At 43.5% G+C, this 18,193-nt stretch overlaps 1 protein-coding gene across 4 annotated transcripts in view; it reads right to left on the bottom strand.

The window, feature by feature from the left end:
* LOC133123749 (zinc finger protein DPF3) overlaps positions 1 to 18,193 on the bottom strand; it is a 50,834-nt gene that overhangs the window by 20,320 nt on the left and 12,321 nt on the right. For 2 of the 4 annotated variants that reach the window (XR_009708245.1, XM_061234262.1), the window contains exons 2-9: positions 13,959 to 14,119; positions 12,425 to 12,532; positions 7,792 to 7,928; positions 6,192 to 6,287; positions 4,682 to 4,754; positions 2,929 to 2,970; positions 1,268 to 1,408; positions 433 to 561 (exon numbers count right to left, since the gene is read on the bottom strand). Coding sequence is in view for 2 of the 4 variants with exons in the window: in XM_061234262.1 (XP_061090246.1) it covers positions 433 to 561; positions 1,268 to 1,408; positions 2,929 to 2,970; positions 4,682 to 4,754; positions 6,192 to 6,287; positions 7,792 to 7,928; positions 12,425 to 12,532; positions 13,959 to 14,119 (887 nt within the window). In the remaining 2 variants the exon portion in view is untranslated. The remainder of the gene's footprint in view (positions 1 to 432; positions 562 to 1,267; positions 1,409 to 2,928; positions 2,971 to 4,681; positions 4,755 to 6,191; positions 6,288 to 7,791; positions 7,929 to 12,424; positions 12,533 to 13,958; positions 14,120 to 18,193) is intronic. The other 2 variants (XR_009708246.1, XM_061234268.1) reach the window with 1 other exon arrangement.

An 18,193-nucleotide genomic window follows, 5' to 3' on the forward strand; every position in this document is an offset into this window, starting at 1 on the left:
TTATAAACATCCAGTAAGAAGAGCAAAGTGCTCCCTTGTTTGCCTCTTTATTACCACACACTCATTACACCTCTGTGAAGACTCCAGTAATAAAACTAGGTCAGTGTGCCACAGGTCAGTGGTGCATCAGTTCAGTTTTGTTTGCGATATCGGCAGCAGTGCTTTTTTTGGGGGGGTTTTCTTTGAACGTTTAAAAGCCAAATAAAACTTTAACTAGGCTGTGTAAACGTGGCTCGGCAAACAGGAAGCGGAGCTCTCTGCCTTCCTAATGGAGATCTCCCCCCTAGCTGAGCGAGGAGGGCTGTAGAGGCGATGGAGCAAATCAAAAAGCACTGGTGAGCTGCTGGCCACAGTGAAGCTGTAATGGAAGGGGGGTAGGCAGAGCTTGGGATGCTGGGATAGCGGAACGAGAAAGAAAACAAAATAACTCACCAGAGCGGCCGCAGTCAGAGCAGGACACCAGCTCCTCCGCTTGGCCCGTTTTCCTGTTGGAGCCGGAGTCGCCCAGGCAGAAGTCACAGTAGTTATTGGGAATAACCGTGCCATCGGGGCCCTTCTGAGCTGTGGGGAGCAGAGATCAGAACCACTGCATCAGCTGATGGGAACTGTTATGGGCACCATGGCTCAGTACATGACCATCTCCTCCTGAACATGCTTTAGCAAAAATAGCAATAGCAATATTTCATACTATTTAAGGTTTAAGACGTATAAAAGGTGGATGAAAGCTCCTTTTCAAAGGCAGCTCTTGCATGTGTGGTAGGGCTCCAACTAAGAGTCACTCATCCGGAGAGTGGTCTAATGCTTTGACCCAGTGTAGAGTTTGTAACATTAGGAAGCAACAAATTGCACATGTTTTACATAAACAAAATCGAATAATTCAATTAAAACAATTAAAACAAAATTCTATGTTTTGTCTTACACTGGATTGGACTAATAATTTACACACACATACACACTCTCTCTCTCACACACACACACTCACACACACACAGAAATACACGATTATAGACAGTATATTTTTATTAGGAGAAATTTCAAACAAAGCCTGGGCCCACATCCAAAATCGATGTCAATGACCTGAGGGTCATTGTCAGACACTACCTGTGAATGGCACAGGTAGATGGACACACAGGAAATGCCTCATGAACACACTGTCAGTCACCCTGAACAAAGTGGTCTGAATGGCACGACGAGCAGCGGCTCAAAGAGTCAATGCGATCACTGTAAATGCCAGCGGGGGAGCTGGCAGACATGGAGCCTTCCTTACGTTTGTGGTTGTCGGGGCAGTGAGCGGGTGGAGACTGGGCTGGCTCTGAGTCCCTCTCGTCCTCACCCTCCTCCTCTGCCAGGTGGGTGTGGGCATAGTGGTAGCTCAGGCCCGGACGGTTCTTGTAGCGCTTCCCACAGACTGAGAGAGAGGTAAAAACACACGGGAACTCTTCAGGACCATCTCCAGAAGCTTTGCCATTTTATCGAACCAGTACCAGTCCTCAAGACCTTAGATCTAGAGCTTTTATCTGGCCAATACGTAATATGGTAATAAAAAAGCAAATGGCCGATTTCTTTCCCAGAAATCCCCTGGTAGCGTCACGGGATCCCAAAATATTTCAACAGGTTTCCTTAAATGTTGCCTGAAACTAGATTACGTTTGGCATTGTACTGTGTTCGAAGATGTTAGTGGAGAGTTAAAAAGGCCATTAGTACTAATAAAAGTATACTGAAACTTAATATGGAGTTAGTATCTCCAGGAATATTTCTTTAAATATTGTGTGGACCAAAACATTAAAATATTATTTGAATGATGCCCTTAAAATGAATTGTAAAAGATGATGTTATAACATTTTCAGCGTTATTTTATAGCAGCTGCTACTCGAGAAAAAAGCATGAAGTGGTCTCAATATCATGCACAGATGATGGACCTGTATGTTTCTTTGTATTTTCTAGGACAGCCCTGTTTCCACCATTTTAGAAAGCTGCAAACGTCCATTGAACTTTGCTTAACCACTGCATTTCGGTCCAAGTGGACAGAGCCTTTTTGTTTTCACCTTGGAAAAAGTAATATTTCACCAAAGCCTGATTGTCCTGAAAGCAGGTGATGGCCCTGGAATGTCAGCAAAAACTATTTCACAACTCATTTTTCTATGACAACACATCACTACATACCTAAATCACTAGTTCAGATGCCAGGCTTTGTTCTACACCACACTGCATAGAGGAATAAGGTGGTTCTAAGCTTTTCTATAGGTCGACAATGGAAAGGGTACATGGACAATAATGATGATATTTATGAGTACAACAAATAACTATTTTAAAATGAATATACAGAACTATCACATTCTGCATCATATAGATGATATTATCTACCACAATACTGAACAAAAGTATACAATTATTTCTAAAAACAATTCTAGATTATTCAAGTTTAGTTGCATGTCGCTTCAATAGTGCAACTGCAATGTCAAGTCAACATTCTGACAGTTCCTGTCCTCTACCCCCTCATTCTGACCTACAGACTAATCCCGAAGATTTAGCCCAGAATAAGAGGAACTGGTTTACTGATTGGGTTGAGAGATTAGGGCCAACAGAAAGACATTAGTGAGGAGCAGAGGAGTGAGCACATGAGAATAGCAACCCACAGGACTTCGGACCAAACATGTTTGTCTCCACAATGGAATTTGATCTTTTCTGCTGGAATGACCAGTTAATCTACTTTGGAAAAAGTGTGGCAGCAGCTGAGAAACAATCACAAAAGCTCATTCTGTAGATCTGAATGGTCCATCGGGTGTGAAAATATTCCAGAATAGAATCATGTTGAGTGCAACCACGTTGATCTCACAGTTTAAAGAAGAACTATGGCAGTCTGTGATGGTGTCCTTAATCAAGCCCAAATTTCCCCACAGAAGAAAAGAAGGCAACAAGGCCAGATACCTGAGGCCGTAGTTTTTGAGTTATGCTTTTGTTTGTATCTGTCTGAAACAAAGAAGACACAAGCAAAAAAAAGAAAAGAAAAACAAAAAACAAGAGTAAGTTTCACTCAGAAGGAATTAGCATTACATGAGAGAACCCAAGCCCCTCCCCCCACCTGTTTTCAAAATGTTAATTGCAGAATGACAGGATCATTTGAACCCAAGGTGACCACAGTCACTTACACCAGATCCCTTTACTATGTGTGAAATTATGCAAAGCATCCACACTTCCTCAAAGTTAAGTACCCTTCTTCTCTAATGAAAAGAGTGAAAATGGTGTAAATGTGTTCAAGTCAGCCATCTTATATACTGTAGCCTGCCCTTTTTATCAGCACATAATGACAGAAAAATCAATCACCACAAACCAAGCCATAAATCAAGATTTTTGTAAATGTGTTTTTCTATCTCAAAGTAGTCTCACAATTCTCACAGTTCGGCGAGATTCAATTTGAAAGCGTTTTTGTTGGCAGATTTCTTGCAGACTTCCTCAACATCTCCACAATATTAACTGGACATTAAATAGAAAACACATAGTTTGACAGAAATGTTTAAAAAAAAAAAAAATATCAATGAATGTTTTACAAGCAATTGAAAATAGTGAGGTGAAAAGGGAATTTAAACCCAGAGATTTTTTTTGGGTTTAAGACCAAATAATTTTAATGAAATCCTGCTGCTGATAATTAAATATATTCTGATCAAGAACTTTTATCTGCAGTAAAACAGATATTAAAAATATAAAAAACTTAAGGGATTAAAGGAATGCCTTGAGTGGTGAAACATTAACATTATGTTCTGTAGCACTGTCTGTTCTCTCTGAGAAGCACTGACTACCCAGTTTCTCACAGAGAATAAAAGGCTGAAGAAGAATATATTTGACAAATTAAGCCTTATCGTCAACTGGAGTGCTGAGAGGAAACAGAATAACACTCAAGCAGGTGATTCCCTGTGTTGAGCTGCCTTTTACAATGCTTTAACCCCTAAATTAAACCAGTAAGAACGTCAGCTTTTTTAAACGCAAGTGCTTACATGGTAGCATGTAAATGCTCAACAAGCACACCAGTGAGACACAATATAGACTGAGAAATTAGGTGACTTAGAGATAACACAAAGGCTCAATGCAGCCTCCAAATAATGGATTTCAACTGGCAGCATAGGACAGTGTGCAGATAGCAGCAGCAGCTTAATTAAAGGAAGACTTCAACATTTTTAATTGGTGCGTTCAGAATATTGATGGGAGCATAAATCGTTCCCTGGGACAGAGAAAACCAAAGTGAAGGAATACCACACTGTGTTAGACTAGTATGATTACACTATTTTGAGAGGAAGCCACAATAATCCATACTTGATACAAAACATTGACTGATCATATTTCAGCAGTAATTCCTTAAGTGCAAATCTTACAGATTGTGGATAGTCTCATTTTCTGCATATAGAAAACTGACTTAAAATGTTATGAGAACTTTACAAAGGCATCCTGGGGGGCAAGCAAAGGATGGAATAATATTTTCTAAAAATAAGAATTACCATAGGATTCTAGAGCAGATTATTGTCCCCAACAGGGGTATTGTCTCATCAAAGTTGCATGTTTAAATAGGCTCCGCTTATTGTACGCTTTAATAATGCAATTCCACATAATGCACTGTTGCCGTCAGCTAGGACTGCCGGTGTGTTTTTGAGAGCATATGTGTTGTCCACCGCATGCAGTAGGCACTTACTGTCACAGACATATGGCTTGTCCTGATCATCCACAGCAGCTGCCTCCGCCTTCCTGCGTCCAGAGCCTCGCCCCTGTAGCCACAGAAACGAATGAGGACAGCGCCCCCACTAGGGACATGCATGCATTCACTCATGCATTCACACAGGGTGGCAAATGTCCAGTCAATACCATTAAGCTCACAGCGTTTGACAATGTTCATCAAAGGACACATTTTTGGTAATAACGGTGCATCTCAAAAAGCACTTTTTTTGTTCTTCAAAATGCATCGGATGCAGATTTGGAAAACCTCAGCTGGGTTTCCATCAGACTGAGGTACTGCACCAACCCTTATTCTGTCAAAAGGAAAGCAGTTTCAGTTTGGAGGAATTTCCCCTGGTGGAAACAAATGGTCACAAATTTCAAACTGACACAACAAAGGAAAAGTGCAAGTGTTAAAAACAACGGTGCACATGACATCTTGACATGGTTCAGTTTCTGCTGGTTCTGTAACAAACTGCAGGACTAAGTGCCCTGCATCCAGATGAATAAAGGCTTAAAGAAGGACTATTATAATTTTGTCAGTTTTGATTAATCATTGTTCGCCATGGATCTGATCTGGACAGAGCAGGGGATTCTGTAATGTGATAACTCAAAATTGGGCATACATCATATCTGCCCCTCTTATCTCATCCAGCTTGCTGGCAGTTTTTCCCATCTTTTGTGGGAGCCGTGTAAAAATGACATATAATCAACCGGTTGAGGTCACTGTGATGACTGAGCATTAGCCATGTCACCATTCCCTGCCAACAGAGGCCTGGGCAGAGATTCAAAACTGCAAGAAACGCTTCCAGTAAAACAGCACAGAGAAGGCAGAGAATGGACGGAGTGCTAATCACGCAATGATGCATCATTTTCAATTTGAGTCAGTGGCAACGGGCATTTTCCATTTATGAGACTGAAATTTGCCGTTTAAAAACAATAACAATGTCTTAAACATTCTCAATTTTCCCTACATCTTCAAACATTTTTGTATTTTATTTGTAACTTTTTTTTTTTTTTATACTGTGACAAATTCAAGGGTTACTTCCCTTGAAATTCAAAGATACTTCCAAGATATTTCACTGTACTGACTAAAGTGCCACAGGAAGCTATTGCTGTATGGTGAACAACCCTTAGCATCAATACCTTCTATACCAACTGGTGAATTCTGCATGGCTTTAAAAGAATGGTCTTCCATTATGGTCAATTGAGACTTCCATACTATCCCTGCCATTGCCAATACAGTGGCTTCAGAAAGTATTGAGACACCTGCACTTTATTGTAGAAAGTGAAAACATGTTTTTAGAAATTCCAGTATTGTCTTGGTATATACCACTCCTGTGTGATTAACCAACTTAACTTAACAACCCATGAACTGTCCTCTATATGAACTGAGCTGGATGATACTGGTATGGACACATGATGTGATAGATCCAAAGGGTATTTTCACAATGGGGACAATTAAAGCTGCTTTTTTCTGAAACATTTACCCGGCCCTTGTTTCTATGCTTCCTTTTCGGAGTGTCCACTTCAAAGTCTTCATCGTCATGGAAACCATCTCCATTTTCTTCTGCCTCTAGGACCCTCTGCAAGGGACCAGAACGATGAAGAAAGGAAGAAAATAAGGTATATACAAATACAAATACAATACAAATACAATACAAATACGCCACCTGTCCAATGGGCCGAGTCTAATTGTTATTAGAGGGCTGCATCCTGACCGGAACCAGAGGGGGCCAGAAGGCATGGAAGGTATGCTGTGCTCAGGACAGGCCTGCTGCCAACCCATAAGTATAAATATAGTAACATAGGAACCCTTCTGCCAGGTGTTCTGTAGTATTAAAACAGATGTATTTGACAGCACAGGATTGATAAACTTCCTAACAAAATGTTGAATGGAAGAAAATCAGTACTGAAGTCCACCTGTTCTGATCAATACAAACTGCGACAAATGTATTAATATTACATTTAACAGAAGGGAAAATGGCACAAAGCAAGCTGGCTAACCTGTTGTGATCATTATGAATACATACTGAAAAACACATATTGGCATTGCGTCTCTGCTGTTTGTTTTGTCTGCTGAGGTGCAAGCAACAAACTTCAAAGTCAAAGTCAGGAAAAACATGTTTAAAAAAAAATAAGCGTGCAAGTTCAAATACAGTGGCTTTAATTTGCTAGTAGAGCATAACGGTACTCTACAAAAAGCAGAAGCTTTGTTTTGCATCATTGTCAATCATTATTAACAGCTGGTAGAAATGTTGCTCACCCCCTCCACAATCACAAGCACCTTCACGAGCAGCTTTCCTGTGGGAAGCACTGAATTATTTTATACTGTGCCGTATGGTGTTGTTGGTTTGTTACTTCAGTGACCAGGCTCTATCTGGTTCAGACTTCAGAATTTAGTTTTAGGGAATTTGAGTTTTTCGGGGCTGGTTCGGGTTGGGCTATAAAGACTTTAGGCTTTTGGCAGGCTCTGGTCTCATTTATAGCCCAATGCAGACCTCTAATTGTTATCAAATGTGTTTTTCAGGGAGAGAGAGTCCCTCAGCCATTACTGCTTTCTACTGTCACTGGAGACTGTGATACTCTGAAGCTGCTTGAGAAGTAAGCGAGTATTTTGAACAGAAGCGCCTGTACATTTGAATCTGTCCTTTTACCATTCTGCATGGTCCAACGGAGGTACAGTATATACCATATTGAGGGATGGGCAACTCTAGTCCTAAACAGTCAAACTCAAATGTGCCCAATTCAGGGTTTGTCAACTGACAATTCCAGGACCAGATGAGGTTATCTGAAATCCAAATAGTGGTTAAATCAGAAAGATTTTGTTACCCTCCAGGAGGATATGTCTGGTGACTCAGAGACATTACATTGCATTATTGGCTCTTATCCAGAGCGACGTACAGACTACAGACAGGGGAGACAATCCCCTGTAAATGCAGGGTTATGGGCCTTGCTCAAGGGCCCAACGGCTGTGCGGGTCTTATTGTGGCTACAGTGGGATTAGAACCACCGGCCTTGCGTGTCCCAGTCATGTACCTTAACCACTACGCTACAGGCCGCCCCCAATGAGTAATCCCATGCCCCCACCTGGATCTCCAGCAGACTCTCTTCCTCCTTGGAGTTGTTGTTGCTGCTCTTCCTCTCCAGGCTCTCGCCTCTCAGCAGTGCCTCTAAGGTGGTGCCTTCCATGGGCAAGGGCTCTTTCTTGGGTGCCAGCTCCCCCTCTGTGGGCACAAGTAGCAGAGGGGGGTCAAAATCACTGGGGTAGTACTACAGGATGCAGACACAAGGGGGTCAACCCAGCCCTCAGTGCCCACGATGAGGCTGCCAGGCAGTCCAACTGTTCTCTTTAAAGGACAACTTTGTTTTTGTCCCCCAAATTAGACCAATTTCTCCTAAAATAATTTTGCTGCTTCTTTCTTTGTGGAGCACTGGTCACCCTGAGAACTGCTCAACACTGCTTTGCTAAAACGGTCTAATGGTGCCAAACAAATGAGCCTTGAAATTCCTTCTAAATGCAGTTTTCCACCAAATAAAAGCTTGATTAGCACATACAAATGTATTTACTAGATAACTGTGAGCAGTTATTGCTCCAAACTCCAAAAAATACTTTATTTGCAGTGTAGCACTTTCTCACTTCCACTGTGGCAGGCTGTATTCATGCACATGGGGGGGGTGTTGGAAGAGTTGAGGCACGCCGCTTCCTCTGCTTGCTGTAGTTCTCACTGAGAACAATGTATGCTTCCATTAAAAAGGCAGTCCGTCAACTGAAACACCAAATACCTGGTAATGGACTGTGGGAAGATTATGTGAATGAATATCCCCATTAGGCTATGCAGTTATTATTTTGAAGGAGATTATTTTACTGCCATTTAAAGGCGTGATTGTGTGGCCCCATTAGACTGCATTGCAAAGCGGAGTAGAGCAGTTTTTGGGGGTGGCCAAAGCTCCATAAAGAAAGATGTGACTAAATTATTATCCTAACTGATCAGCATGGTGGAAATCAAGTCCAAGTCCAAAAACGTTATACTTTCAAACGATTGGTTAATTATTTCTATAAAAATCTAACTGCTCTTGGCTAAACTAACGCACATTTTTCAGTGAGAAACGAGCAGCAATTGACAGACTCAAACAAGTCAGGAAATTTGTTCCATAAGTCTCTCCTGTCAGGCTGACATGGATGTCAGAAAGAATAAAACATGAAACACACCAGGTGCATGAGATGAAAGGATGGATAGGGTGGGGAGGAGACACTGCAGGGTTGGCAGGCTGCCCTTACACTTCTTTTTTCTCTAGTCATAGGGGTCAATTCCCAAACTGAAAATGTAGTATCAGTTTCAATACTAAGGTGCGTATTGTATTTTTCCCCATTCTTTAACACTCAGATGTTTGCACAGAGTTGAAATGGTTAGGAGAGAAACGTATATGAATGACCTTTCTCAGGCTGGAGGTAAGGGAAGCCCTTTAAACCCCAGCAGTGTTTCTAATGAAAGGAGGGCCAGTTCTCTCCTGTGATCTCTCATAACAGCAGGACGAGAGCAAGACGCGAGATGAAAAATATATGAGGTTCCTAGGTGAAGCCTGCAGATGCACTAAGCTGTGTTTATTGAGCACAGAGCTCTGCTGTCCTCCCTCCCTCCACCCCCCACTCCCCCATTGTGTCTGTGCAGGTTGACTTTCAGCTGTCAGCGGCGAGACGGCACATATACCCCCTCCTCCCTCTCTCCAACCCGCCCCCCCGGAGCTGGGGACTAAAATAGAGCTGCCTGTCTGCTAGCAGGTGATTCTGCATGCAGGCTGAGTCCCCACCCCTGAGCACCTCAACGTCCACCTCCACTGCCAGGAGTGCACCGACTCCCATACCAAAGAGAGGGATTCCAAAAAACCTACTCTTCAATCGGTTAAGACTGTTTACCTGCACTGCTCAAGTGTGGAAAATGTAAAACTGTAAACACACTCCAAATCCACCTGGGTGAAGAACAATAGCATAAGGGCAAGAAGAATAAATATTGGAGCAGACCCAGGCTATATTATAGAGGGGAAGTTCTCTTCCCCCCCCCCCCCCCCATTCCCTGTCCCCTGGGAGGAGACTGGGGGAGCAGCATCTCATGGAACTGCGGCCGATAGGATCGACTTCATGTCCGTCATTAATTGAGTGGGAAATGAAATAAAAATAAATGAAAGGCATGAGGCTGATCCTATCGGGAGTAGTTCCACAAGACTATCCTCTATGACAGGAAATACAGAGCGATAACTACTGTTCTGTAATCTATAACTGAACTGCACAGTTCCTTGATTATGTCCCAAAGATCTATGGCACTAAATAACTGGGGAGAGTCTGTGCAATATACTGTAGTGCAAAATCATGTGGCTCAGGTGATTGGTCTTCAGAGTCAGTAACATTTCTAAATTCACCATCAAAATCGGTTCTGTGCTGTGAAACCGATGTTTCAATTGAGGTCAATGGAGTTTATGAAACATTCATATTTAAAAAGTAAATTGGAGCTTAATTCTTTTCTTAAAATCTGTACATAAACATAATATTTTTAACATGCATGTAAGAAACACTGACTATTTATGTAAATTTTTAGTAAATTATTTTTGCAACCACTGCAAGAATTTACTGACATTTAAAATATATATTTACTGGGTTCTATTAATCATTGCTTATTGAGCCAAATGTAGTAATTTTTGATACAAATGAAAAAGTGTAAACAAGAAGGAACGGATGCATATAAAGATTGTATAAATGCTACATACCCAACTGCAACCTGCAATAAGCCTTATGCGTACCACTGTGGATTGGGTGTTTTAACACTATTCCCCTTCAGCCTAATTCGGCTTTGGCTAATGTTTGTTCACAAGATAAATGTTTTAACTTTAATATCTACATGTCTAGAGTGTAAGTGTGTAGGTACTCATTTTGTTAAGACTTTCAAACAGTGTGCCAATACACTACACTGCACCAACCCTCTCTGTTCATACCCAAGCATATCCCAAAGGAATTGCATGTTCCGAGCACGTCCAAGCTGACCGTGTGCAGTAGTTGTGGCTGAGCGGTCACCAGCCTCGTATAGAGGATCTCATTTCACAGAGCAGGGAGCAGTGACTTTTTAGTTGTATTATTACCGTTTTTTTAAATTTTTTAATGAAATGTGTTTTCTAAACAAAAGCTTGTAGGGTAACTAACACTTTGACATTTATTCAGCTGGATACACATGAACACTTGAACTAAAGCAAGTACAACAGCAAACTGCAATCTTCCAGCCATCAAGTCCACTTCCTTAACCATGAGGCCACAATGGCACACCACTCTACCCACCAAACAGATTCGGTTTCAGCTCCATTTTGTTACCTTCTGTTGGAGTCTCATTTTATTTCCTGACTCTATGCCTGAGAAAATCACAAAATATGACAGCACGGATACTAAGCACCACATTTAGGCAAGGAGCTGTGTTTTCTGTCGGTCTTGTCTGAGTGCCTGCCAGCACTTCGCTTACAACCTCTTCCTCTCAGGTTTGAGCTGGGGTTTGGAGCTGGTTTTTCTCCTCATGACGAGTTTGTCACTAACAGTCACTAGTGCTCTGAGGAAAATATATCCAAGGAAGTGTGAGAAAGAATGGTCTTCAGTCGTTCCTCTTATGAAACCCCTCACACACTCCTCCTAAAACCCCTTCTCAGAACCGATCTCCACTCCAGTGCAGTGAGAAAGCTATCGAATGAAGTGTTAGAGAAGGATAAAAACACCATTCTTCCAAATGAGACAATGCTTACATACCGGTTAACTTCAGCTTGGTACTCCAGTATCCTTTTTGGGGGATAAATTGTGTCCTACATGACAAGAAGGCTTAACTTCAGAGAAGTTCTTTTGTCAGGACTGAATTTTACATGTAAAACTTTCCTTAAAAAAAAAAAAAAGAATTGGCAAGCTTTTTGACTGGAGGTTGGAGCAGTTACATGACCTCTGCTGGGGCCAGATAGGAGGCACTGTTGCCAAGCCGACAGAGAAAAGGGACATTGATGAGAAGGGGGTGAAACTGGAGAGGTGGTAATCAGAGGCAGATGGGGCCCAGGCTGTGGCCTCGAGCTGGCCTCAACTGAACAGACCGAAGGAATGTGCAGGTTACACTGCACTGTACAGGAGAGGGGCGTGAGTGAGAGAATGAGTATGAGTGAGTGAGTAACAAGGAGTGAGGGGAAGGGTGGCATGAAGGGTGGCGAACGAATCACAGAAAGAAAGAAGAGAGGGATAAAAAAAGAAAGTGACACGGCAGGGACCGTGGGAGTGAGAGGCAAGACGGGAGTGACAGTATGGGTGAGCGAGTAAAGAAATGAGTTTTAGACAATGGTGTGTGTGGGGGGGGGCAGCTCTGCAGTGAGGCCAGTTCAGCTCTGTACAGACAGACAGGGAACATTCCTTACAGTCACTATTATACAAGTTAATACATTACATTGTGCCCTTCTCCTGACTACACAACAACAATTACCAACAACTTACCAGTCCAAAGGTCACAAGCTGAGTGACGACTCTGCAGTGACAGGTTACATCACAGGAACATTTGGCACGGTAACCTAATTTACTGTATATCCACACTGCACATAAATGAATGAGTAGGTGAAGTGCCATTTTCTTCAGATAACCCTTGCCAGTAAAAAGTGGCGTAAGCAGAGGGAGTGTAATTAAAGAGGGGGTATCCCTGGACGGGGGGGGGTATTTTACCAAGTCTGAGTTCACACAGTCGCAGCTGAGGGTCCACGGGGGTGTGCAACCGCCTCTTCTTTCTCCAGCAGCGGGCCGGATAGGTGTACATCTGTCCCGCTGCCAATCCTGCACACAGACAAACGGACGGCGGACTACTTTAAGGACCACCCTGACACTCTAGGCACCGTAAAAACGATCCCTCATTTCTGCCATTTAGCTTCAATGTGACTCACTCCTTCCCCCAACTTTGTATTATCTTCACACCATATAGGGCCTGACATGTGTATACATTACTTTGTTACAGCCAGGAGCACATTCAGACAGCGTGGAGCTACACAACGGAGTTTGCCTGTACTTCTCTGGCATCCCTCCATCCTTTGTTTCAAATACACATTTTTCATATTTTCTGTTTACAGCTTCCAAGTAGGGTTGATACAGTACATTGCAAGTTATTACTTTCAGTGGAAGCAGATGGTTAACTGAGAAGACAAACCAGCACCAATGTGTTCAAACAAGAGTCTGTCGGCCACAAAGTATAGGGTGGAACCAAGGACTTTGCAGCCTAGATACAGAGTCTATTTGCATCCAATTTTTGGTATGCACACTGTTGCTCCCTCCAGCAGCTGAATTTGAATTATTATCCAGCCATATCTTAAAGCCCTTCAGAAAGTAAACAGGTTCGGGGTGTAGTCAGATGGTAACATGACACAGTCTTTTGCAACCTGGGCACTCACAATGCTGAGGGGGAAAGTTTGTGCAGACTGTAGAACGCACTGCCAAACTGACCCGCCTCTGAGCCTTCAGAAACCGCCCCTCTAACCCTCATCCATGGAGGGGGTTGGGTTTCAGGTTTTTTTTTTTTTTTTTTTTTTTAATGAAGGGTGGACGCCAGGTTATTTATGTAACCTGAAAAAGGAAATTGGAGTTGAGAGACCATGCACAGTATACAGCCGCATACCTCTCCCAGAAAACTTCACTAAAAACTAATTACGGGTATAGGACGTTAAGGGACCAGATTCAGGAGGCCCTTTCACAGTGAAAAAGATTTAAACAAGTGTTTGACATACTTAGGCAGGGGACTTGGCAAGTACCTAAACTGAAATAAAAATTTGAGAGAATAATGCTTGCTTAAATACTGTATGTCCCTCAAAATTAAGCATAATGTCAATAGCATTAGTGCTGGATTCTTATGCTGAATCCTACAGTATTTGATTTGGTTTATCAGATGCTAGAATGGCTTTACTGGTAAACTTCATGTAGCTGGAGGTATCAGAATCATGACGGCTTCCTATGGCCTTGGCATTGTGCTCAGCCCAGCAGAAGACCAGGCTGTTGATTTCTGCTCATTTCCACCCACACCACTTTCTCACAAACAATACAATTTTCAGAACTCAAACAAGGGTTTGAGTTGTGGCAAAACTTTCAGTTCGCTCTCCATGGCAAATCAAAATAATCGGTTAGAAAACCCAAGTCACTAAGTCACCGTGCACGGACAGCTCCCCCTGCCCCTGACCCGATCCCCGAGCTTGACCAGCGCCCCGGCACCACCCACCTGGCCCCCGATGGCGGCGCTCCATCCAGATGTAGCAGTTGTTCTGCGCCACGCCGGTCTGGGAGTCCAGGAAGGGCAGGCGGACGCTGCGTTCGGCACACAGGCGGGCATTGTAGCTGCGACAGTGCTCAATGGCCTCCTTGTAGAACTGATCGCCAAGCCTGCGAGGACACAATGCAGGCCAATGTCAGATTTGGTAAACACAGCACTAAAAAAGCCTTCTGTCTCATCATCATTCACGGTCCCAAAGGACAGATGTTTTCAGACACTGCACTGAACACACAGTAAAGCAACGTACCAACAGACGTCAATGTCATGATTTCCCTGTGGGCTATGTATCGAGTTCAAGCCCTGTGTGTTTGGTACACATTGGCGGTACATATTGTGGACAGTGAAACTGAGCATATTGTTCATATACATTGCCATACAACTGTTTGCCTGTTTTATAACGCTTTATTGCCTAATTTGTCATACTTTTTGCGATACAAATGTAAAAGGACTTGCTGAATGTTAGGGGGAAGGGGAGAAAATTAAAAAAAGATGATCACAAAAGAATGCTTTATTCCCAGTATGTAGTCACAATATATTATTCTGAGATATGACACAAAATGAAGGGCACTCGGTTGCTGATAGTCCATCGAACACGGTATCTTTTGAATGCAGGATGTTTCAAAAGCTGTGTTTTACACCAATTCACATGGGTTCTGATGAAAATAATTATTTTTGCCATAAGCCAATAATGACACAATAAATGTATGTATGTACGTATGTATGTCACTCATAATTTTATTAAAACACTTGTAACAGAAGCGGGATTGAACAGCAGGATTAACGGGGTGAAATAAACTACAAATAATGTTTTGGCATTCTCATCAAATTTCTGTTTCAATTTAATCACATTGAGCAAGCTAGCAAATCACTTTTTTGTTTCATTCAAACACTTTGTCTTTGAATCTTGTAAAGCTACCAACAGCTGTGTAAATAATGATCAATAAACAACCTAAATCTTATTTGTTGTGGTTCAAGTGTGGGTCACTGCCCATTGGAGACTCAAAAAAAGACAAAATATATGTGTTTATAGAACACAGTCTATTTTTTCTAACATTTTGGCTCTTTTTTCAGCTTAGAAATGGCAGAATCCTGCATTAACAACCACAGAAAACCTGACTAGTTGTCTAATTAATTACACATGTAACTGCAGTTGTTATTTAAAAGTGCCTGCAGATTCTTGAAACGCTGAAGGTATGGCCATGTCTACTTGGAGCTGTTATTCTCTTGCCTGCCCCCCCTCCCCCCAGCTTCAGAAATGAGACAGACTGTGTCCTCAGCTGATCCGTCTCCTGGACTCCCGCGCACCCATATTTATCAGGCTTAGAACAGCTGCCACTCACGGCTGCAGTTTCCACCGTCTGCAGGAGAGAGCGGCTCTCTGCAGTCAATCGACAATCCCAGCAGGCACTGCTTTCCGCAGCCGCATTGCTGTTTTCCCCCCCACCCCCAGTCTGAGGAGGAGTGTCGGGCTCTTGCACCGAAAAGGGAAAGGAGGTGACCAGATCGGCTTGACCGGGAACGCGGCTTTCGTGAGGTCGACTGAAAATGGTGGAGCGGCCTGACTGACCGCGGTTTCCACGAGGGTGCCTCTGGCCTGTCCGGTCGCTCCCCGCTGACCGCCAAGCTTCTTCAGGTCTCCATGCCCCGAGCACAATGTGCGGGTAATTTATGGCTTTTAATCACTCAGACGCTGTGAATGCAGATCTGCCGAGGTGGTTTATCTTCGGTGGCATGTGGAAGAGTGGGTATTAAAAGCGGTGGGAAACTCGACCGGGGGGGGAGGGCTCCGGGCAGGATCCCTCGGGAACCGGGTTTGGGCCAGCGCCAGCGGCAGCAGCCATCAAACCGCAGAGAGAGGGGCGAAAGAGGCAGACGTCCTCTGCGAGCATCTCCACTTGTGCCGTTTGGCTGAATCGAATCACCTCTCCTGATTTCATCCAGGCCCTATCAGGCATCACTGAAGGGCGATAAAGTGGGTACTTGAGCTGTCACTCCAGAGAATTTGCACATGGTGGGAACAACACACGCCATTTTGTGGACAGTCTGCCAATCGCCATCCTACCAAAAAAGCTCCAAGGCTGCAGCTTTAAGGCTGTAGCAGCCAATGAACTCAAACAACCTTTCTTTGTTCGATTTATCTCTGTAGTGCAGTACAAAAGTTGAAGCTTTGCAGACAGTGGACTTCTTCAGTGTTTCTCCTGGCATTTCTCGGTGTATTGACACTGGGCCAGTCTGCGCTACTTCAACAATGTGAGTCGGGGGGCCGGGGACTAAACCTCAGCGCCAGATACCACCCTGCCCAGCAACAGCTCAACCCAAGCCTGTCTCTGTCTGGAAGAGACGGCTCCAGCTATAGCTCTGAACAGCATGATTTACCACCACCACCAGGAATGTCCTAAAACCAGTCCGCTCCTGTTCAGCAACCGCATACAAAGAAGAGCAGTGTAAGGGTGGTGTCAGAGGAGAGGTGCAATGTGAATCTCGTGGCAAAGCAGGAGGGAAAAGTGTGGCATTGTGCTAACCCATTGCCTTCTCCCCCTACCTGATTTTGCTGCACAGGCAGCAGAGCCCAGGCATCTTATTATTCACAGCGAAGTTGAGAAATCACACCTCTCTCACTGATTGGGGCAAGCAGAAAGCCTCACATGCCAATCAGTCTGTTGCGTTAATTGGAGTGAGGCGGTTGAACAGACGGGGTCTTCCGCAGATGCTAATAACCTGGATTCATGACAGCGAAGTATGAACTGAGCATAAAAAAAGCACAAAACTTTGACACCCCTCGCTTACCCTGTGCTCTTGCACCGGTGACCCGTGACAGAAAAGCAGACTGTGCTCACCGCCTCCGCCAACAACAGTGAGGTTTGTGGAGCTAATCAATTGGGACCACATGTTTTCAATTATAATCCCCACCCCCCAGAGCAGCAGGCGGCCATTTTGAACAAATGCTGCCCTATGCTCTGCTAGAACCAGAGGTCTCAGGGTCTCCGTGTCTGAACCCACATTCCTCCCCATACTAGGAACAGAGAGATACATGGCTATCAGGGGACTAGGGGTGATTCTGGCAAGCAGAGACCCTTCTGTCTCGCTCTCTCTTGGTCTCATCCCTTTCTCTATCTCTTATTCTCACTCTCCATTTCTCCCCCAAACTCCCTTGATTAGATCTGCACTCCCTCGCCCCACAGATACACAGAAATGTTTGGAATGCTGTGTGGGACAAAGGGGAAATCTCAGACGGGCAGGGGGCACAATGGAGCCCAGTGTTCTGCACCTTGAAGGAGGGAGAGAGAGTCATCGTTTCCCGAGTGAGCAAATGTTGGGCCAGGTCCACTGTCCATGCAGAGGGCCAGAGAGTGAGTGTGTGAGAGAAAGAGAAAGAAAAAAAAAAAAAGAGAGAGGGAGAGACAGGCCCAGGTATACTATGTCGATACAGTGAAAGAGTGTGAGTAAAGGGGGTAAGTCTGCTGCAAATGTGATCTCTAATGGCAAACACAGACATACAACCCAGGAATACAAGGCAGGGAGAGTGAGAGAAAGAGAGAGAAAAAGATGGTACAAAAGTAGTGAGAGTAGCAATTATGTTTTTTTAATGTCTGGAGTCGGTGGTTAAATGAGACCGAGAATATGCCTCAGGCTATGGTATCAACATTTGACAGTAAAATGTTTTCACAAACCCCTGACACACAGTATGTCCTTATAACAAGTGTCCTGAAAAAAAACACCTTGCATCTCAGGTGATAAAATGAAATTACCTGTGAAATTCCAAGATAAAAAGTAAACCTAAATACCAGCAGTACAAAAAAATCAACACAAAGGGCCAGATTTACGTACATGAAGTTCACAGCGCAAAATGAGGCCTGAAGAGGAGGGCATGTTGGTGTTCTGCCTGAAATTAATGTCATATTTGCGAAGACTACAGCTCATTATGCAATCTGGAACTGCCTATGAACTGGATTTTAAACAGCGCAGTTAAAACACGTGTTCAGTGCATTGAATATCTTTACTGCGTGTGGCGATATCCATGTATCGGCTGCCACGTAAAAGCGTATCCAGTGCCAGACAAAATGTGTGCATATTCCAGCTGTGGCACCTATTGTCACTTGAATCAAATGCAAAATGTAATGTCGCAATGAGCTTGAATATTGCCGGGATAGAATGGGAATGGAGGTTCCATGATATATTTTATT

Source organism: Conger conger, chromosome 1, assembly GCF_963514075.1.
Source record: "Conger conger chromosome 1, fConCon1.1, whole genome shotgun sequence".
Taxonomy (NCBI): Eukaryota; Metazoa; Chordata; class Actinopteri; order Anguilliformes; family Congridae; genus Conger; species Conger conger.